The following is a 23,266-nucleotide window of genomic DNA, read 5'->3' as shown; positions in this document are numbered from 1 at the left end:
AAGGACATTTTCCACTTCGGCTCAAGGAGAAATAATTTCACACACCTGGCATCATCCCCAGTAATTTTGTTTTTCCAGCAATTCTCGTTCGCATTCTAATGGCATTGTCTCTGCGGGGAACAGTCTCAGCTAAAATGCCATTGGGCCAAAAGGCATCTCTGCAAGCAGACAAGTTTACAGGTTAAAATAAAAACCAGGTTATAGTTCTCCTCTGAAAACTCAAAACACATCTTGCACATGCAAAGCTTAGGTACTATATTAAGACCTCAATATTAAAGTGGCTTCTCTAGATTAGCTGGTGTGTTTCTTCCGATCCTGGTTATACAACAGGGATGATAAACCTGGATCATTGACCACACTGGCTGTGCCTAATGAGAACTGGAGTCCAACAACATTTAGAGAGCCACACTACCCTGGCTGTGCACGATTGATCACAGCCAGTGATAGTTAGCCTAGACAAATGACTGAAGCCCGCCAATACTCACCAGCCCCAGCCAGCAAATCCAATCCACAGAGATGATAGGAACTATGGTCCGACAACATCTGCAAAGCAATAGCTTAGCCACTGTTGCTGTAGACTTTTCAGGTGCTTACTAGCCTGACCAGAGCAGAATTAATTAGGAGGAATAGCACTATGCTGGAGGCCCAGTGCCAACTAGGCTGGATGGGACATGCAAAGACAGCTATAGCTATCTCAACAAATCAATATATTAAAAGCCACTAGTGCAAAGGAGAGGAATGTAGAAAACTCCTAATGAGGTCAGTTTAAACTTTCTATGGGAAAGAGAAGTTAAACAAACTGCTACAAAACAAAGCTGGAAAACATACAGGATATAGGTATTCACTGTATAATGTTGCCTTGATTCCCCCTGTAAGCAGGAAGGCTGATAGTAAGATTGCACATTAATTAGGCAGATTATTATTATTATTTGGTTGGGTCAAAGAATGTACATCTATTTTTCAAGTAACTTTACATATTTGCAAAGGAGGCTTTCTACAGAGAACGACTATCTAGAAAAGGTTAATCATCTCTTTAAACCTAGAAGAGAAAGTGGTTCTCGTGAAAAGTAAGAATAGTTGTCAGCTAACATTGTATAGATGTGAACAGTAAATATAGGCAGGAAACATAAATTGCTTTGGGTACAGCATGTGTTAAAAGGACATACCTGAAACGTTTAACTGCATCTGCTACTTGTTCAGGAGATGTCATCCAATCAACATGATCTACTATTTTTCTGAAATTAAGACGGGCATATTGCTTTAATATATTGTATTCTTTAAAATCGAATGCAAGAAATAAAAGGGACAAATCTCATGTCCAACATTCATTGATACAGCAGCACCTGAAAGGGTTGGTAAGACCTGTATCTCTGCAACACTTACAGCTGCCAAATACATTTGTGGGGCTGTAAGGAAAGGAGAGCACACAATTTCTCTAAACAAATTTGCTGCTGTTTTAAATGCTTCTATACCTTCATGCAAAGGTGCCTACAGCAAGCTGAGCTTTAAGGGGCAGACTCCAGAACCTTCATTTCCCCCCTACATATTTCAGAAAAGTAATTATATTTAACATATTACTATCCAAAGAAAAGCTGGATAGAAAAGCAAAGGATACAGGACCAATTGCAACCTCACAGGAATAGTCCTAAGAGACTGCTAAGGCTGTTTTGCATGACACGGTAAGCCAAACTTAGTAAGATTTGTTTTTGGCTCCAGCTCATGGTTGGTGAGGAGAGAGCTTAGCCATGGTCTGGATGACACGCTAAGCCAATCTATGGCTTAATCTACCACAGGACAGCAATAAAAAGGTCAATGCAGAAGCACAATGACTGCAAATTCCTCTCTTGACAGATAGCCTGCACTAAGACATAATTTCACCTACAGTGTCATGCAACCAGGGCTGCAACTAACTCAATGCCAAATATTAAGCTTCACAGCTGAGCAGGAAATTGATCCAAGGTGTTCACCATATAAATGCAGCCTTCAATCCATTACCCTACCCTATCTAAGATACATGAGGGTAGGATGGGAAAGGAGAATTATAATTTTACTTAGTAAATATTGGTAATCTCCCACAAAGGGACACTGGACCCAGGTGATATGCTCAAAAGTTGACCATGACTACCTGGGTCCAGTACACCATCATGCAGAAGCACCCTTCAGGTGAATCTAATGGATCTGTTTTATAAGACAGCTAGATAAGGAAACAAGACAGACAGCAAACACTGTCTGAAGGAGGAGGAGGAGTGAGAGAACCATTTATTGCGCCCCAACAAAAATTAAATCACATCACATTTTGCCTCCAAAATGAGTGCTTAAAAGACAAAAGTTTTTCCACATGTAATTTACAGAATAAATAGGTTTTTTATAATTATAAAGAAGGAAGGCAGTACTTATTTATTGTATATCCATGCATTGCTCTAATAAGCTGCTGAAGCAAGTTTTTGATATTTCGTCGTAGCCATTGATTTCTCTCCTTTAGATCAAAGATTTCATCCATGAGTAGCAGCATTATTTTAAGAGGAACATTGTCCTCCACCTATAAAATGGGGTGAAAAGGTTATTACTTTTTGGCAAGTGAATGAATCTTCCTCATTTCAGTAATGCATATCAGAACTCTGAAGAGCTTGCTTTGTTCAAAAGTATGAAACTATTGGAACATTTCAGCTCAAGCAAATACACAAGGTTGGATCGAACACAGTCCTTCTTCAAATGAAAGGAGTCCTGCTCACAAAAATGGTTTGATCCAGCAGATGCTTCCACAAACAAAAAGGGACAATTTTCATGGAGTCTCCCTGCACCATCTCCTGCACTGTTCTTGAGGGTTCCCAAATCCAATGGACTAGATTTTGGGAGAACAAGAGATCTCAGGATCCCATTGTAACCAATTCATGTTATAATTACATTAAACACGAAAGCAATCTCGTATTTACATACTACAGATTCTACCCCCATAGATACCCTAGCATTGAACTTTTTATGACATATTTTTCAAGGTTAATATCAATACTTAGAACAGGACCCAGAGAGAGACTGGAAGCCATCACAGAAGACAAAGTAATGAAATAATGTGTTTATATCTGTCAGTCCTCATCAATAATTTGTCAACAAAGTATGCAAATTTAGCTCATAGGGCTTCATTTCAGATTCCTGTTTCTGAAAGTTATAGCCTAGAAACATTAAATCATATTTAGCAACACTTTTTTCTATGAAGGACAAACAGAAGAGATCAAAATCGAAAGGTAAAAGATGTTCTATGAACTACTGGCCCCTTGTAATTTTTTACTTTTTTCCAATGAACAGCATGTTGCAAACTGAATTTGCATTATCAGTTTCAGAAATCTTTTGCCGCTCAGCATGGGAGGTTGTTGTTTGAAGAGAAACAAGTCTGAAGTGCTACCAAGTGTGTGGAATCAGCTGAATGGCCCTTGGGATGCTGCACAGTGTCTTGGTAGCTCTTAATTTCAAACAAAACTTTGTGGATCACTGATACACCCACTGTATATCTGAATAGTACAAGCTGACTAACACATTCTTCTGTGACATGAAAACACTGAAAGATGAAAATCCAACCACATTTTACATTTTGGAAAAAATTATTTTGCTTGTACATGCATATGTAGAATCTTCACACTCCATTACTAGCATGATGCACCATAAATCGAAATCAGTAACAGCAACAAAAGAGAACTGAATATAAGCTCTTTCTGTGATGATCAAAACAATGAAAACATAAAACATGTACTGCTCCTAAAGAAGGGGGAGATTTGCTAAAATCATAGCAGCAGACAGCATTCAGATATACAGAGTGGAATGCTTTGATGTGGCCAGAAAAAGATGTGAAGTGTAGAACAGGTGCAGATTTATGACCATGACAAATCTGCATATAATCAGTGGTAATCTTATGGTCCTTCTGTCCTCATTAAAGATAAAAGATTTTTTTGAACTGATCTTCACATATTTAATCAGTGTTTCAACCAAATCAGAAATTCCCTAGTTTATGAGAACATCAGGAACCTAACCTTTTAATCTTCACCTTCATATTCTTACATACACTCACTTTGGAGCACTTAATAAGAAAGTCAACTACATCTATGACCAAAGAAGTTTTTTAATGTTTTGAGGTCATGGAACTATAACAAACTCTTATGAAAATGTAGTAAAGGAATCTATCCATTTTTTTTTATAGAACTGACATAGAATTTGTTGATCATTTGAATATTGTAGGAGTAGGGGGGAAACATACATACATACATATGTAACACATTTTATAATGAAGTTTTATCGGGATCCAAAGAACTATTCAAGTAGCTTTGCATGCCTGATGGGATTCAGGGTCACATTACTTTAACAGGAATCCCCCACATGAAACGGCAATCAGGCTTCAAAACTGAGATTCCCTATTCATTTTAAATAAGGCATGAAGGTTGCTGTCAAAGGGTGGTGGGAATCCCATGAAGCATGCTACCTTTCAACCTGCCTATAGCTGTTCTTGGGACCTCAACTAGAGGACTTTACATATTTAGGCACCACTGATTCATAGTAATACCATGGGTAAACTCTAGTGTGCACACATGCACGTGTGTGTGTGTGTGTGTGTATCAATCATGCACATATAGACACACATGTATACATTTCATTTATAAGTAAAAGTGAGGTTAGTTTAAAAGCAACTATCAAACTCACATTGTCTTCAACTTGTGCTGCAACACGGCAGTGCTTAGGATCAACGTATGTCTTCTGCATTAAAGGAGGATCCTAAATCCCAAAGAGAAATTATTGAAAGCGAGAAATAGTGATGAAAAAAATATCCTTTATAAAGCCAGAGAATTCTGAAACTCAATTCAAAACCAATACGTTTATGAACATTAGTTCAAAAAATACTTTTAACTGCTTGATATAAAATCTGCTAAGGCACAGCACTGTGGAAGTGCTTTAATAAAAATCCAAAACAAGTATTGGAACAAATTAAGCAGCATTAGGAGCATCTAACAGCCACATGACAAAAAGCCTAACTAGCCTGCATTCTCACACTTTTTCTTTGGGATTTGTTTGTATCAATTTATAAAATATAATGGAAAAATAAGACTTGCTTTTGCTTAAATCTCATATAACATAAATAGTTTATGCTTCTAAAATGCCTTATTCCTAAAGGAATAAACTACTTCTTAATCTGCATTTTCAAATTTTACTTTAGTCCATTTTTAAAGAAAAGGTTCCAATATTGTTTATTACTATGCAGGTGCATTTTGTTAAAGGTTAGTAAGGCCCTACATTGCTGACCTTAAAACAGGGGTGGGGAAACCTGTGGCCTGTTGGAAATTGGCCAAGCTATCTGAAACGGATGATAATTTGAACCCAGCAGCTTCTGGAATGCCACAGGCTTCCCTGCCCCAGCTCTACAGCAATATTTATGCAATACAACAAAAAGGAGAAAAGGGGAAAGGGAGATAAAATACTCATCTTGCATGGTTTTATTTTAACTTTACACACTTGAAATATTCCGTTTTGGGAAAGATGCATTAATGTGTGACACAGCAGAAGTGTTGGGTTAGCAATGACAAGGCTAAATGGAATAAATATATTTTATTCAAGGGTGGGGAAGGGGACTGATGGAAAGCAAGGTCTGTGGGGGGGGGGAAATGGGAGGAAAAATTGCTTCAGACATTTGTCTCCCCTCTCCAGCATCTCTGGTGTATGCACGGAGCTCTTGATGCACACATGATGCTTGATGCAAGCCAGAACATTCCCTAGCATGGAAACAGAGGTCAGCCTCTGCTTAGGCAGAGCATCATGTCAGCAGTGAAGCACTGAAAAGCTCTGGGCTGCAGCCAATAAGTGGGAATGTGGGGAGGGAAACTATGTTAAAATAAGCCTAGGTGTTCTGGTAACTTAGTAAGGGTTGCAAAGTTGCCAGTATCTGAGGAAAGTGCTGGAGCACAGACAGTGTTCTGAAATTAAGAACGGGAGTGTGCATTTTCAGTAGTGGCCCACCCTAAATTAACTAACATCAACATCAGGGAGCTTTACATGTCTTTGAAACAAAACTACCCTATACAGTGATGTAACTGCATATTCAGCAGTGTATTGGTAAGGCAAAAATGATTAAAAGAAATGACAGGGTGCACCATTCATGAAGAAGATGGCTCACGGTTGCCAAACGCTCTGTTTAAGAGAATGTTTGGCAACTTAACAATCAAGCTTCTCAACTGATGATAGCAGCTGTATTAATCTATGTATCTGAACCCACAGACGTTTTACTCACTCTGCCACATTTTACAGTGCTGGCTTGCAAGTTTCACTAAGCCATGGTTTAGCATTACGTGTATCAGGTGAAATGACCCCAAGCAAGATTTGGACTTGCACAGGGTCCATGTGTCCAGAAGAACTTTGGCAGGATTATGTTCTTATGCACTCCTTCCTAGTTATTTTTTTCATTCTTCCAAATAAAAAGAAAGGCAACACTATTAAACATAACTGTTACCTCACACTTTGCCTAGTCAGATCATGTTTAAATGAGGTGGCTCAAAATGGAACCAAGTCTAATGTGCGTTACTTCAATGCAGTCTTACCTTGAAAAATGATTGCTTTATGTCTTGTCCCAATCTTTCTGACATTTTGCCCATGTTGTCTGACATTTTAGTCATCCCCTCTGCGAAGCTGTCAGGGAAGGACTTGACAGCATTTGAAACATTTCTCATAGAGTTACGCAGTGGGTTTACAAATGTGTCCATCTGAAGAGGAAAACATTTACCACGATTGCATAAATCTATGAGGATATGAGTCCAGTCATCCAATAATGTGTGTTGAAAACATCACACTGTTTTGGAAAGCAGTAATACAAAGCCATTACTATGAAAAAAATATTACTGTGTTAATTTCAGGCATCAGTAAGGCTAATTTTGTAAAATACATGCCCTGACTTTGAAAACGATCAAAACTGAGAGAAATGTCATCCACAGACAGCAAGTTTCTTGGGCAAGGGATTTACTTTTGTAGCATTACTATGCAAAGTACCATGTTTACTGGTGCTGAATAATATTAATGGAATGGAAGCTAGAGAGCCCCTGCTCAAGCAGAAGACATCTCCACCCACACAGGGGGAGGTCTCAGATTTCCCCCTCCAGTTGTATCCCCCCCAACCCAAAGTTCATACTGTTCCAAAAAGTCCCAACACCCTTAAGAGCAGCTTTTTGGGAAGCTGCAACAAAAGAAGATGAGAAAATAAAAGGGAGAGGAGAGAGAGAGAAAGAGCAAGAGAGCGCACACTAAATTAAAGTGTTCATCCATTGAAGTGTCCACACCAGCTACTGAATAGACTCTTGCCCTTGAAGCAGAAAAATGTTATCCTGTGTGCATTTATTTGTTATTTTGAAAGAGTAAATTTGTGTGGAGTTAGTAAAAATCTATTAAGAATTTAAATGACGGCTACACATTCCAATTAACAAAGCACTGCTGCTGAAGATGGCAGCCGTATGTGGTCTTCTTCCACCTCTGTGATGCATCAAAGAACTAATCTAAGTTTTAATACTACGCATCAGCCAGCCCCATCAGCCTATAATATGGAGGGGCAGGGGAGCAATAATTCTGTGACATCAAAACATAGATTATTTTCCAGTATACATTATACAGGGAAATAATTTGAAATGGGCACATTGTTTCTGATATATCATAATGTGTGATTCTATATTACTAGTTTACTTCTATAATGTAATCTATACAGTTGTTCTAAGCATTATTATCCACACTCCTAGAGTAGGTTCCCTGCCAAGCTAGAGTCCCTGTTTTGGTCCAATAATCTAAAAAATAATAATAATCCAATATTTTTTTAAAAAAATGAGAACTATGTTATTTTCTGATTTCTGTTGCTTGCATATATCTAAAATCCATTACAACTCAAAATATATATGGTAATGTGCCTCACCCAAGACCTGTAATGCAGTGGGTATGTTTCCAAAGTGGTCATGAGCTGTTTGTAAGGAGGAGGAAAGGACAAATGCCTGTGCCCAAGAGTTTTTCCAAGTGAGCAAATATAATTGATGGGACACCTAAGAACCTAGAAAAATGTAGCATCAAGCCTATTCACACCTCTAAAGCCAGCCAATTACAGCCTGGCTTGAAATTAGACCTCCCTTTCCAGATGGATGCTCAAGTATTCTCTGGAGCGTTTGGCTGATTGGCCAGGTATGGCTTTTCTTGCAACGAAACTCCACTGACAGCCTCAATTGTTGTAGCTGCCTCTGAAGACTGCCTGGAAACTACAACTGGGGAAAAATAAAACTGCTAGATGGTCAATGGTTCTAACATGAGAGAACAGAGAACAGTTAAAGAACAGAACAATATCAAATGAATTGATATTGATTTATATATAATTTTGTCTTTATCTAACATTTTTATATGTAACAGTGTGTTTTTCTTTAGGTTGTTTGTTGTTGCTTCATTTTTTTGCACACCACTTAGAGATATTTTTATATATTAAGCTGTATAGAAATTAAATAACCAATCTATCTATATTGGCTACTTATTTGTTTCTAGGCACAATTTTAAGTGCTGTTTCTGACTGTCAAAGCCCTAAGTAGTCTGGGACTGAAAAGCATGACATCTACCCCAACACCTTTTTCTGAGGACTTGGTCTGGGTGTTTCTGCTTCTTGAGGTGTTGACAGTGGCTAGAGAGCGGGGCTTTTTATTACCCCTAATCTGTGGAATGTCCTGCGTTTGCTTGCCTGCCAGAAAATGGGTAGGAATGTTTTTTTCCCCTTAGTTTTTATTAGAGTTTGATGCTTGCTGTTGCTACCCAACAAAATTTGCCATTAACATTTTGTTGTGGTTTGTCAATATGTTGTTGTGTCCCTGTTGTATGTTAGCTATCTTAAGAATCCTTGTGGGATAAATGTATAAAATACATTACTTTCACTCCCTTACCATGTCCATATGGCCCTTGTGTAATATCTATAATGGAATTGCAATGCAGGATCATGCAAAATACAGAAACTTCTTTCAGATATAATTATGCATTTGAATTTAAAGCCCACCATCTTTTTAAGGCAGACGCACAGCGATTCCTGAAGAGACAACATGGTCCTCAGTCTAGCCCTCTGGGCAAAGGCTCTCTCTTTTTGGCCAAACAAGAAAACCACATATTTTTAAGTGGCATGCAAATGAGCTGATAGGAACTGTACAAACCATGGCATAATATGAATATGCACTAATTTAACTGTTCCGTTCAAATGAAAAAGTTTAAGAACTACAGGGATTCAGTCTCCAGGAAGTTACAGAAGCTTGAATCATTTTAGACACATGTATTTTAGTTCAACCTCTACTTAAATTTAATTTTTTTAGAATAGCACAGAAAGCTGTGCCTAATTTATAGAAAGGAATTGTGAGGGCAAAAGGGCTAAGTAAGCATGTAAAATCTGCAAGTTGATCTACTTCAAGCACAATTACTAAATGATCAACTTTGACAAAGCGCTGCATTTTAAAATTTGGTGCTTAGCTCCTTTTGCTCTTTGATGTGAAACAGCCTCAAAAACCAGTTTTAGAGGGAGACATGCATTCTCTCTTTTGAGCAGGTGGTTGGAGTCATGAAGCATGTGGTGCCTGGAATGGGCAGAGGATTTTAGGGTAAATAAAAGGGAAGGGATATTTACATCTTTCAACACTAGGTGCATCTCAGGCTTGATAGCAAACTTATAAACAATACAGAAACTTTTTGCATTACAACAATTCTCTTATGCAAGTTTGGCTTCTTTGCCGATAAATAAATGCTTCTGTTTCAAACAACAACAACAACAACCCCTTATTTGCATACTGCATTTATACCACGTGTCCATTCATATATAAATCATGTAATACAAGCTAAGCAACGAAGGGCATACAATATGAACAACAGATTATGTTGATTGATTGTGCACCATGTTGTAGGACGACAGCCATCACTGAGCCCTGCTAGACAACAGATAATATTCTTACCTTCCGAGCAATCTCTCCCTTTCCTTTACTGTATGCTTTGTTTTCCAAGAAGTCATACACACAGTGTATTAAAGCTGGATAACATTTCATCACTTCAGGAGTTAACAAAAGCTAAGAAGTAAAGGAGGCAGGTAATTTTGGAAGGTGAGCATTTTGGTTCTGAATGATAAAACACGTTACAGCACAGCAGAAATAAGAAGTTTTAAATGCTTTTGCATAGCTCCTGCTTCCCAAAAGAACTAGTAGTCCTTCTCCTAAGCAGAATTGGCCAGTTCAGTCCCTCCCCCATTCAAAAAACCCCAAACCCTCTCACGATAGAAAGTACCTGTCAAATCTTATCAGTTTTGCCTGACATTTTGTGGGCTTTGTGCCCTCAAAACAAGCTAGTATGTCTGTACATTTATTCTAATTCCATCTAAAAATATAAAGGTTACAGGAGTACCATTACTCTCACATTTTAAAGGCATCTTCCATAAAAGCAACTGAAACTGTGCCTAAAAGTAAAATTGGCCCTGACCTCTATGGTGTCATGGGGTCACTGGATTGGGCTGCAACTCCACTTTGACCACGAGGCAGAACTAAAGACTCTTTGGGGAAGTGGGTGGCTCCCAATCAGTTTTATGGGCTCCCAAACAGTTTTATGGACTCGCGAAGCTCAAACACTCATCGGAGTTTCAGGTAGTAAGGAAATAAAAGATGCCCACTTTCCCCTTAAACAACAGGGCATAGAACATGTAAGAAAAGGAAGAGGGACATTGCAGTTCATATTAGGGAGTGGCCCCACAGACCCCATGACGTCACAGAGACCTACACTTCAGGTCAGTACCAATTGTACTATCTTCTACTAGTATCTTTTTGTCTTTTAAAAAAATCTTTCTTTGAAGGATAGTGAATGGAAAGGAAATAAGATAAAAGGTCTCACAAAGTTATGAAGGAATTGTAGAAAGAGGAAAAAATAGCTTGAGGAAATGTAAGAAAAACAGGAGCTAAAGGCGATGTGATGGCTTTTATCAAGCAGCACCAAAAAAACTGAATGGGAGCTGCCTACTTTCCCAGAATCTTTGCTCTTGCCTTGTGATCACGGTGGATTCAGAGCCCAGTGACACCATGACGCCAGTAAAAGATTATGACATGTTTCATACCATCAAAAAGAACTACTATGCCTGAAAACACTTTCAATGGTAACATATCAAGTTATCGTTCAGCCCGGACACTGAGGTCCAGCTCCGAGGGCCTTCTGGCGGTTTCTTCACTGTGAGAAGTGAAGTTACAGGGAACCAGGCAGAGGGCCTTCTTGGTAGTGGTGCCCACCCTGTGGAACGCCCTCCTGTCAGTTGTCAAGGAAATAAACAACCACCTGACTTTTAGAAAACATCTGAAGGCAGCCCTGAACTTTGCTGCAAATTTTCAAGAGATCAAATTAGGAAAAAAATTATTAAGGCACACATAATGAAAAATTTGAATATAAAAACATACCTGCAAATATGCATTTAAATCATTCTTCCTTTTTTCTAAGAAGTCTCTGTCCATGTTGTTGAATGTTTTTTTACCAGGAAGCTTTAACATACTTCCTAGATTTTCAAACTAGAAAAGAACCCATAATTTTTTTATTTTAAATATATATCTAACCTCTACATCCAAACTGAATTACTATGCATTCATTTCATAAATACGTTTCGGGTCCATTTCACATGCAACACTTCCAATCTATTTACTTTGTTTCAGAAATCAGGAGGAAGCTCCCTCACTCACCCCCAGAACTAACTGTGATGGGAAACATCTGGAATGTTTAACATTAACTGGACAAGTGAACAACTTGTTTTAAACTGTACCACTTCGGGCTAACAATGTGGGTTCATGCAACTGAATGCTCAACCATGCAGAATAAAGGACCATTAGTCTTATCCATTTATCTGTGTACACAAGATACCCTTTACATACAGGAAATGAAAATGTCAAGGATAGATTTAGCTTAGGTTTCTCCCTGACACATTCTTTTTCCATATGTGTGTGAGCATACAAGATACTTCTTTGCACAGTAATGTGATCCTAAATATCAATTCTGTAGTAGTATGAGAACCTAGGAAGCTGCCTGATACCAAGTCAAACCACTGGTCCATTTGGATCAAGGGTAGCCAATGTGATGCCCTCCAAATGTCTGTACTATATCATCTTTGACTACTGGCCATGCTGACTTAGGCTGATAGGAGTTGTAGTTCAAAACCTTTGGAGGGCAGCATGAATCTTAATTGGCAACAGCTTTAAAGCAGGCATGGCCAAACTTGGCCCTCCAGCTGTTTTGGGACTACAACTCCATAATCCCTAGCTAACAGGACCAGTGGTCAGGGATGATGGGAACTGTAGTCCCAAAACAGCTGGAGGGCCAAGTTTGGCCATGCCTGCTCTAAAGGATTTCAGATGGGGGTCTTTCCCACCCATACCTGGAATTACTAGGGACAGAATTACCATTGAACTAAAAGCTCATTTAAATTAGCAATGCAGCTGAAGTTTGGAACAGGATTGTTTGGGATATTAACTTACTTTATTCTGAGGTCACTACAAGCCAAACCATAACTTCTCCTAAGTTTGGACTTAGCTAGTTTATCCCAACTCTAGTAGATTATCAGAAGCACAGACCAGCTAAGCTCACTGAACCTCTTTCATCACTAATTTAAATCAATTGAGGAAGCCACCTGCTCTTTCCACAAACACATTTTAACTGCAAATATTACCTGCTCAGTAATCCTCATGTGGAAGTCGTGGAAGTCACTGTAGCGACGATATGTTTTCCATACTTCGTCACCATTTGGGGTTCGACGACGAACACTGATAGCATATAGCGCGTATGTCTTGCCGTGGTCATTGCAAACTCCTGCCACAGTATATGGGTCATAATCAGCATAAACTAGCAATTTAAAACAAAAAACGAAGGAAGAAGGAACACAAAAGAGGAAGGCGAAAGGGCAGAAGAGACATGAAATGAAGAGATGTTGGAAATGACAAGGAAGTGGAGACAAAATGGGCATGCAAACTGAGGAAGAAAACAAACTGCCTTGCTCTGTGTATGAAATTATAGCATCCTATAATCAAGCAATACTTCAGCAAAACGTTCTTGTCTAGATCAGGGCAGTCCAACCGGAAACCTGGGGACTGCATGCAGCCTTCAAGGCCTTTTGGGGCAGCCCTTGACAACATTTGACACCCCTTTCAACCCTTGTGCTGCCTTCCCAAAGTTGGGTGAGCTAGGTGCTGAGCTATGAGAAGGAGGCATGGTGGCTCTGACAGGGTCCTAGAGTCCTCCATTCTCCTTCACAAAGTCTAATTAGCACCTTCCCAGCTTTGGGAAGGAGGTGGGAGGGCTCTATTTGTACAACCAAATGCTGTATACCAGACTGACAGTATATGATGCAGCTGCATACAAGTCTCAGGTCATTTGTGTCTTCTGACTCCTATGATGTACCTGGGCAGGTACTTGAAAGGGGGTACCAACAACAAGGGGTTGATCCCACTATTCCATTGTTGGTTTAGATTGTATCTGTAGCTACTTAGGAACTGGATATGTCAAGCTAACTGAAGCTGTATGTGGTAAATATATGAGATTTGAAAGCTAGGGAGCAACAACTGTCATATATAGAAAATAAACTTTTTTGGGGCGAGGGGAACACACACCAAATGAAGAATTCCTGACTCCCAGGATCACAGAAGTTGGTTGTCTCTGTAAAGCTGTCATATTCAGTGGTTATTACCAATAACAGAATATGAAGTGATAGATGCTATCTTATTTTTAAAAGACATCTGAAGGCAGCCCTGTTTAGGGAAGTTTTTAATATTTAATGCTGTATTGTTTTTAACACTCGATTGGGAGCTGCCCAGAGTGGCTGGGGAAACTCAGCCAGATGGGCGGGGTATAAATAAATTATTATTATTATTATTAAGCAACTATATGCATTTCCCCACTTGTGTATGACCAGCACGAATACCCCTGCTGACACACCCACTGTTTTCAGTGCCAAAAAGGGGGCAGAACAGGAGAAACCCCACTCTCAGCAGCCAGGAAGGGAACCCATTTAACTTAAAGGCATGTTTCAGTTTCAATTTTAGGCATATTTTCATTTCCAGCTCTTTTTATATTGGAATCCAACTTACTGCTAAGGCAATCATTCCATCAGTAATTTCTGCTTGTGAAATTTGTCCTTCCATGCACCCCTAAATCTGTTTGAGAGGTTCCTCCAAACTTCTGGAGCAGTTCTGGGGATGGGGGGCAGGAGTCCTACTGTGTAAGTGGACATCCTTGTTACTGGAATACCACCCATAGATTCAACACTTTAAAAAGAGTTTCAAATAACAACTGAAAAATTGGCTGCTAGTATTCATGCCTGGAATGAAAAAAGCTTTCCCCCCATCAGATAGATCTGAAGAACTCTTTATTGTTGAAGAAAAATATCTGAGTATGCTATAATAATACAAATGTTTGCTTAATGTAAATAGGTGAATGTTAGATGTGAACAAATAAAATTATGGTGAAATACATGCAATTTAATGATGACATTATTGTACATTAAATGAAAATGAAACAAACTCAGTCTTATATTGAATAGTCTAAGGCATTCATGGAATTTCAACACAACTAAATGACATTTTAATAATACAGGGGGGAAATCCAAAATTAGAATGGCTTAGGAGCCAAGGAACTCCAAATAATTCCATAACCCCCAAGAAGCCTATAGGCTTGCCTGGAAAACTGCTTTGAAACTAAGGAAAGTTTCAAAAGGTTTGAATGAGTGGTGTGGCAGATGTTCAAGAAAAAATAAGCTTTTAAAATCTATGGGGCTACATCAAGCCCCTTCATGAGCCTTAAGCAGTTCTTTGTTCTTGGGGTTTGTGAATACCAATAACCACACCAAGCAAGCAGAGATCATGAGGACAAAAAGGTTATGATGGAAAGTAGCTGGTTTAAAAGAGGTACATGACGGCAGAGTTAATCAAGGTTTATGAAGAAAAGGAACACAACAGCCATGATAGTATGACCAAATATTGAAAGAGAAAGCATCACTACTGAACTCACCGGTATCTGAAATATATGCATGTAATTGTATTGACTCATCGGCAGGCATATTTGAAAGATCATCCAATGACTAGAAGAAGAATAGCCAGAGTCACAATTTTAGCAAGAATGACAAACTGCTTTGACAGACCAGGAGCCAATATTGTGCAGCATTTTATTTCTGAAAGCCTACAGTGGATGCCTCTACAACTTTGCAAGCAAAGATCAAAAATGGAAGTCAAACTCCTTGGCACCCAGTATTCAGATGTACCGTATATTTTCCCTGGATATGGAGGTTCCACTTAGGTATCACAGCTACAAGTAGCCAATATACCTATCCTTGAACAATTCCTTCTTAAGGTTGGTATCTAAATTGTATCTACACAATTCTGAGAATGAGGTCTTCATTTGGAATGCTATCACTTGAGATTGTAGAGGGGAAACCTTATTTCTGGATGCTTTCTAAGTAAAAACAGAATGTCCTCTAGGCAGTAAACTAGCTTGCCTGAAAGAAAGGTTACCATATCCCTCTCCTTGATATGTTAATAAACTAGCTTCAAAATATATCACTAGAAATAAAAATTAAAAACCCCCACCAATTAAGTCCCACCAGCATCAATTAAATTTGCTTCTCATTAATTAAATAAGTAAAGCTTTAGTTACGTAATCTCCCAATTAAACAATTACAGGTGTCCCCCACTTATACGGGGATTACATTCCAGGTCTCCGTGGGCATAGGTGCAATCACATAAAGTGGGGAGCACCCCACTTTAATAGGGAGGGTGAATGGGGATGAGAGTGAGAGGATGAGGGAGAGGGAGGGGGGAGAGAGAGAGGCAGATTCACCCGGGGCCACTGCCCAGCATGTCCTGAGCCTGCAAGCTTGCCTGCCTGCCTCTGTGTGAGCCAGTATGTGTGGTAGCAATGGACGGCTGTGGAGGCTGAGGACTGAGAAGGGCGCCAAGCAGAACTGGTGCCAGGATGGGGGCACAGATGTGCAGCAGAGGTAGGGAGAAGGTGCCTCCTGCTCTGCTTCTGGTCGATCAATGGCAGCAGTCCTGAGCAAGAGAAGGCCTGTTTATTTACTTATTTATTTTGCAGTGGCCTGCGTAAACATGGTCACGTATGTGTGGGATGTGGGAGCGTGTCTGTAGTTTGAAATGACAATAGAAAATGCTACCAAAAAATGTTGCTACTTTTTCCTGCAACTATCCTTATCTTTGGCAGAAGCCAGACATAAATTTAGGTGGGTGAAATTTTCCTGGCCAGGATCAAAGTTGTAGGAAAGCTTCAACTAATTTCTGTTAAGTGTCAGGAACAGGGTCAGAAAAGGAGATACCATAGGATACAGTTGTCATAGCAATGATCTTTCTCTTATTGATATCCTCACTACTTTTTGTTACTGAATGACTGAAAGCACCTGCGTGTTTTCCCCTGTCAGATAAAGAGCTGCTGGTGATAGTTATTTGGAAGATAGCACAAGGAAAGAGTCCTGTTCCCCCTACCCTACCCTGCCACTGCCGCCAACATTACACACTTGAAAAAACACACTTACCAAATTAATGCTGCCAGTAGGAGAACCATTGAATGATTCTGTCAAAATAAGAGACAGAACTGTACATCAAAACATAAATGTTTAAGCAAGTTAACATGTGAAGTATTACATATCAGGATTTCTTTCAGAATAGAAAGTGTAAACGAAGATCTAATTACAAAACATTACTGATATCCACATAGTTTAACTTAATGATGAATTTTAGGCTAATTTGAAAGTTGCATGCATCACAATATTCCTAATTAGATTAGAACAAACATGGTAAACTATTAGCAGGCATGCAAGTGTGGCCCTAATGTTAAAACTTAAAGGTATTACTAATCCATACCACTAGGTGGCAGCAAAGCACACTTATTATTTGTCTACTACTATCATATAATATTACCCTATTTGGCACATTAATAAAATCAGGAGTGGTTATGGTAAAAATTTAATGACTTCCACGCAGGAGAAGTCTCAGGTTGCAGGTACACAACACATCAGAGGAAGGCATATAAACTGGAGGAGGGAAGGAGCCCCATAGCTATTGCAACTGTTCTGCAGGTTCTAGACCTATAGACAGCTGCCTAGAGGCTATAAGCATGTGATCATCAGAGCACTGTGGAACCTGCTGGAAATGCTTCTCTTGCCAATAGAGTTAACTATCAGATGTGTGTCTTCCTTATCTGGGATGGGCCACAACAATACAATACATGTTCATACAGCAGAACTTAATATGACAAAGCATGGGGGGAAGAAATTGTAGAATGACACTTGAGTGCTCTTTTATTGAGCAAGCTATAGACTTGAAAAGTTTGCAAGAAAGTTTCATATTCAGTTTACTAAGGGGCTGCTTGTAACATGTCATAATTACCAGGATGAAAGAGACTGGATAGAGATCATAATTATATTTTGTGATGTTTATGTATTTCTCTTCCATACCATAAAGTGTATAGTTTATCCAAAGGAAACTGTTCTCTATTCATGCACGATGCAAGCTCAATGCAGAATGACTGCACGTTTTTAAAGTCCTGTGGGTATGGCGCACAATTAACCCAACAGTGAAATTTCCTTCTGCTAAGGCATATCAGTGCCTGTCATCTTAAACACACACACACACACACACAATGTGGGCTCCCTTTTGGAAACTGGAACTGAGTAATCAGGTTGGGATTTAATGTACTTTGGTCTCATTTTACTGGACTTGCATATATCTTGGTTCTTAAATTGTTACTGGGCATACAGGATGAGACGGGGCAAACATTTAAACAGATTTTAAAAACATCACACAGTAAATCTGATGCTGCAGTGATATCACAAATAAGCATAAAACATCACAATTAAAATCTGGAATAAACTTTATTTTTATTTTATTTATTAAATCTGTATATAGCCCTTCACCCAAAGATCACAGGGTGGTTCACAACATAAACTTACCCCCTTCACCATCATCTGATCCTCTGAAGCTAGGGTCCTTTAGCATATCAAGCTCTGCAAGCATTCGGACGTAGAGGACATGCAGTCTGAATGAAGGATAGAAGCGTTCATCCCGGAGCATCATATCATATACCTTATGGAATGGAAAGTTCAGTATTACTCGCAATTATGGAATCACGCAGATTAGACTTTCAAAGGTCTCCTAAATTGTGGCACAGCACCCAAGGAAGAATGGCAGGCCTTACCAGGTTGAACAACATTGCTTTCCCAATTATAAACCTGAGTATCTCAATTCAGAACACAGCTCGTCTCTAGGTGCCTTCGGCTCACAAACTTCCCACCTCCCCTTCCCTTTCTCCTTCATAAGCACTGTAAAGCTTTTGCTTCCAATTTGTAGTGAATCCATTTCCCTTTTCGTCCACCAGGGGCCGGCAAGGTTTACCTCGCCTGGGCCAGTTCACTCCAGCAGAGGGCCGGATTGCACGCGTGCCCGTGATTTCCAGCATCTGTGTCTGCGCAGATGTGATTTTCGGCATCTGCACATGTGTAGACACAATTTCTGGCACCGCAGAAGCGAGTTCCTGCACTGCACTGCACCGGTTTAGCACAGCATGCAGGGACACACTGAGCGGGCAGAGCAGTTCGGGAGTGGCTCGGGGGCTGGTTAAATGACCACGGTGGGCCACTTGTGGCCCATTGGCCTTAGGTTGCTTACCCCGGTCCAAACCATAGTTAATTAACTAATGAAGGTCTAAAGCAGTTAAGTAATGAAGGTCTAAAGAAGAGCTTTCCAAACTTTTCGTGTTGGTGACATACTTTTTAGACATGCATCATTTTGCGACACAGTAATTAAGGTTTACTAGCAAACCAGAGGTTAAACCAACCTCTTTCCAGCCCCGGGAGGAGCGTGGGGAGTGCTTGTGCAACACACCAACGTGTCATGACACAGTTTGGAAAGCTCTGATCTAAAAACTGGGTCAATATTTAAACCAACCAACCAATTTCTCTGCCATGTTGTTAATAAAGCAGTGTTATTCACGCAAAATTGCCCCCAGAACAATTTTGCTGAGCTGCTGCTGAATTTGTTGCTGTGCATTTTGGAACTGAGAAGCTGGGCACGTCCCAATTAAAGCTTAGTCCAGTTATGATCAAATTCAGAGCAAACTCAACATGGCACCCTAGTTAACTCTGAAAAAAAGGAAGCGAGAGAGAATTCATATGTGGGAGCACTCCATTTTTAAGAAGTTTGGTACTTTTACATCTGCCACAAGCCACAGAAAGCAAGCTATGAGTTGCATGTAATGGAAATGCTGCAATATTTCTGGGATAACTTTGAATTTTCATTGAAAATCAACAAAATCAGTTATTAGCAACCAACTTCCACCAATACATATGAAAAGGAGAATTAGCATACTATACCTTTCTCTGAATCTCATCAAATATTTCAGGAGTTGGATCCTCATTATTCAGTTTCTCTGCCAGTTTTGCAACCAAGGTATCATCAATATTGACTCTTGGTGATGCCTGCCATAGAGAACTCAATAAATTTGTGCACCACTTGACCTTATTTTAATTTGTAAAAAAATAAAACTCAAATTATTATTGCAGAGAGAAAAAATAAAGGTAAAGATAGACACCTAACAAGTAAAGACTGCAACAATTATTTTCATCAAACCAAGATCACTAGTCAAGGGAGAAAGATATTGAGTTATAAATAGATTCTAGAAATGCTAGTCAGGACCTACCGTTTCCATCTCTGGTCATGGCAAGAGTGAAGCAAGGAAGAGTAGGGGATGGTGCCTATAGTTGGCATTTAATGTAATGTGCTTCTTAAAATGTATCTGAAGAAAATATATTTCTTAAAATGTATCTAAAATGCATGTGTGTTAGTCTTGTAGAGACAAGAGAAATAAAAAAAGGAACCAAACAACTAAAGACTTTGTCACATTCGGTCTGAATCCCCAAATTCAAATTGACTTGCTCAAAGCCAAACATAAAGAATAAAAATGAAGGACATTATTCTGTGTAAAAAGTAAAGACGGATCCTCTGTAGTTCAATTTTATTAAGTTCATCAGAGCCTCTGCATCTTCAAATATTGGACTGAGGTTCAGCAGCTTGATCTTAAGGTGCCTATGCAACTTTTAGAATACAGCTATCATATAGATTAATTTCCCTTTAAAACCCATTTTTACCTTCTCTGACAAATATTGATCATAAATTCCAACTGCAGCTGACTTTAATAGGCCTTTGGTTTCTGTAGTCTGATGCCTTCCATCTTTCTGAAGACTCAATAGCACTTCCAGCTGCTGCTGTGCTGTCACCCTGTATCCTTCTACGGTCATCCAGAAAAAGAGATGTGCTTGGCCGCCCATCTGCTGCATGTAATCTACAAATAATAATTCAGTCACATCTATTAGGATACAAATATCCTACCCAAATAATTTGCCCTGAAGAACTACGGTAGATAAAAAAATTAAATTAGCAAAGTGATGCTGATTTTGGATGAGAATAATTATAATCAAAATTATATGCTCAGCATATTTACTAACAAATTGCTCTGAACTTTGGTGTTTACATGCTGCTCCCTAAGTCCTACCCACTGCTTTCTTGCTGCTCTGGAAGAAATCACGCTACTTTAAAAATGGCAGAGTTGACAATACATTGCAGCTCCTTAGCCTTGGAATTAAGTGAGCCATTCACATTAAAAAAAAAAAGAAGGTTCTGCTCATTTGTGTTAGATAGTATGGACAGCAAGGTTTGGTACTGAAGTGGATGTGGCCAAAAATTAATTTCTCCTCTCTTTATAATTCATTTGTGCCTACTGCAGGCTATGATGACATTTCATAGTTTTAAAAACACACAACTACTGTTCTCTTACCCATAAAAAATTGTAGTGCAACATTGTTAATAAGAATGGTGTCCAGAGGGACTGTGCAAAGTTTTCCGAAGTTTGCAGCCAGTTTCACAGTATCTATTTCCTGTATAAAGAGCACATCATGTTAATAGGTTCCTAGATTAAAATCAATATACAATCACAACGTAAAACCATTTTAGTAGCATCATGCATGTTTTCTTCCCAAGAAAAAACTCTCTCTTTTGCCATAGCAACATTTCCAGTAATATGGAAAGTCTGCTGCCCACAAGGTCCTTCAGCTAATCGGGGTGGGGAACCTGCAGCGCTCCACATTTTGTTGCAATCCAACTTCCATTATCCCTGGTCACTGGCCATACTGCCTGGGGCTGATGGGAGCTGGAGTCAAACAACATTTTGAGGGCCATAGGTTTCCCTTCACCCAAGCTAAGTACAACTGGGAAACAATGCAGGGACTGTGCAACATTCTACTATATACTTCAACATTCTATGCTTTGTCAAAGGCATTAGGAATAGATTCACTGGGCTGAGGAAGTCATTCAAACATGATGATGCCGATGAAACTGTCAGTAACAGTTCAGTAGTGCTTCCAATACCAAGCTGGTATATAATGGGCTTTGATACTAACTAGGCTTCGGGGGGGGGGGGCTGGAAGGGCCCACAGACGGCATCAGCAACCATCGCCTCTGCTCTCTTCCTCTGGCAAGAGCATCACATGAATGGAACTCCCACCATGTCAGTGTGGGGCAGAGGCAGGGGACCAGGAGAGGGGACCAGTGATGTTATAGATCACGGACATCCAACGTCCAAGAGACTGCAATCTACTTGCACACTTAAAATCTGGTAGTGATCTACCCCTTTTTTGGGGGGGGGGGGTTTCAGGTCAAAAATATGAAAAGAAGTGCTCATCGAGAGATCACTAATGAGACAGTCTTGCTAAGAAAACTCTGTCTTCTGTTCTAGCAACCTAGAGGATGGGGCAAGGGGGCGGGGCCAGAGGAAGGAGCCAAAGATCGACAGCGACCTATGAAAACCTACTAGGGATCAACCAGTCAATCCCGATCAACCTGTTGGACATCCCTGTTATAGATTATGCATATATACTTGGGTTGATTTTAACACATTCCAGCAGAGAAAACACACTTACTTTTCCTGACTGCAGCCTCAGTATTCTTGAATCACATACTTTCTTCACAAACAATAAGCTATTTATCTGATTTTTTATAGTGTTGATATCTGAAAACAAACACACTAAGAAGTAAGACTCAAAAAGATGGGAAGTATTTGGAGTATTACAATATAAGTATTGCTTAAAGCTGTCTGTACAGAAAAAAGATGACCAAGAGACAATGAAGCAGTGATTTCACAAATGGAGGAATATATTGATTATTATTTTTAAAGTCAAGGAAATTGTCATTGGTTTCACTAACTTAAATAAATACTAACAATGCAAAGTGAGAGATATAACATCAAGCCACTCTTGCCTTTGGATTCCGGTTGCCAGCTTTTAGAAATATTTTTAGAAAGTGATATCATAAACATTTTAAAATAAATGGCACAAAAATTAAATGAACATTAAAAACTCTTTGTTTGGTTTTTAAAATTAGGATACAAATGCAGGATTTAGGATACAAATGCAGTTCTGTAACTTTGTATGCACTTATATCTTGACTCAGGTACTCAGCCCCACAATCAAGGTTGCATGAATCATCTGATGCTGTGACAACCATGATTGCACAATATTTTCTACTGAGGTACAGAATTACTCCATCCTGGTTTTATTTTTACATATAGCGCTTACAGATGCAAATATACACTTTCATCCTACAGTCTATGCCTTATGAAATCTCACAAGCCAGGTCTAGGATGAACAGGATTTCTAATTCATGGTTTGGGGGCTAGTCCCTTGCCTAGTCCCTTTCCCTGTCCAATGCTAAGTAGAAGTAGAATAAGCTGGCCAAATTAAGTAAATATACAGAATACACATTGCAGAAATATGTGACTGTTTTGGAAAACAAAGTATATGAGCCATTACCAATAATGGCCACTATTCTGAAATAATAAAAGTATATAGGTGAGATTTGCAAATTTTCTGTTTAAACTTTTAAGTCACTAAGAACTAAAAACCAATCTGCAATAATACCTTTTACACAAGAATGATAAACTTATTAAGTGCCTGAACCAGGCACAATCCAATTTAAACCAAAGGTCATTTGTATATTCATAATAGCCCCTTCTCAAGCCTCTTTCCTGAACTGCTTAAGTAACAAATTTTAAATGAGACAATCTGTCAGTCTCGCACTAGAAATGTAGCTCTACTGTGCAGAATTATTGAGAGCCACAAATGGCAAGAATGAATAGATATAGCTTCTAGATAGACAAAAGTTCCAGACTTGGAAAACCATTA

At 39.2% G+C, this 23,266-nt stretch overlaps 1 protein-coding gene across 3 annotated transcripts in view; it reads right to left on the bottom strand.

Moving 5' to 3' along the window:
* The window catches only part of SNX13 (sorting nexin 13), a 64,490-nt gene that overhangs the window by 3,943 nt on the left and 37,281 nt on the right, over positions 1–23,266 (bottom strand). The window contains exons 11-25 of one of the 3 annotated variants that reach the window (XM_081164425.1): positions 22,007–22,095; positions 20,866–20,965; positions 20,180–20,373; positions 19,406–19,510; positions 17,987–18,119; positions 16,571–16,608; positions 15,037–15,106; positions 12,704–12,876; positions 11,448–11,555; positions 9,972–10,082; positions 6,573–6,734; positions 4,687–4,758; positions 2,394–2,539; positions 1,167–1,235; positions 46–158 (exon numbers count right to left, since the gene is read on the bottom strand). In XM_081164425.1, coding sequence (XP_081020551.1) covers positions 46–158; positions 1,167–1,235; positions 2,394–2,539; positions 4,687–4,758; positions 6,573–6,734; positions 9,972–10,082; positions 11,448–11,555; positions 12,704–12,876; positions 15,037–15,106; positions 16,571–16,608; positions 17,987–18,119; positions 19,406–19,510; positions 20,180–20,373; positions 20,866–20,965; positions 22,007–22,095 — 1,683 coding nt within the window. The remainder of the gene's footprint in view (positions 1–45; positions 159–1,166; positions 1,236–2,393; positions 2,540–4,686; positions 4,759–6,572; positions 6,735–9,971; positions 10,083–11,447; positions 11,556–12,703; positions 12,877–15,036; positions 15,107–16,570; positions 16,609–17,986; positions 18,120–19,405; positions 19,511–20,179; positions 20,374–20,865; positions 20,966–22,006; positions 22,096–23,266) is intronic. The other 2 variants (XM_081164426.1, XM_081164427.1) reach the window with 2 other exon arrangements.

This window comes from Podarcis bocagei, assembly GCF_964188305.1.
Source record: "Podarcis bocagei genome assembly, chromosome: 12".
NCBI classification, from domain to species: Eukaryota; Metazoa; Chordata; class Lepidosauria; order Squamata; family Lacertidae; genus Podarcis; species Podarcis bocagei.
This window is presented reverse-complemented; position numbering and strand designations above follow the sequence as displayed.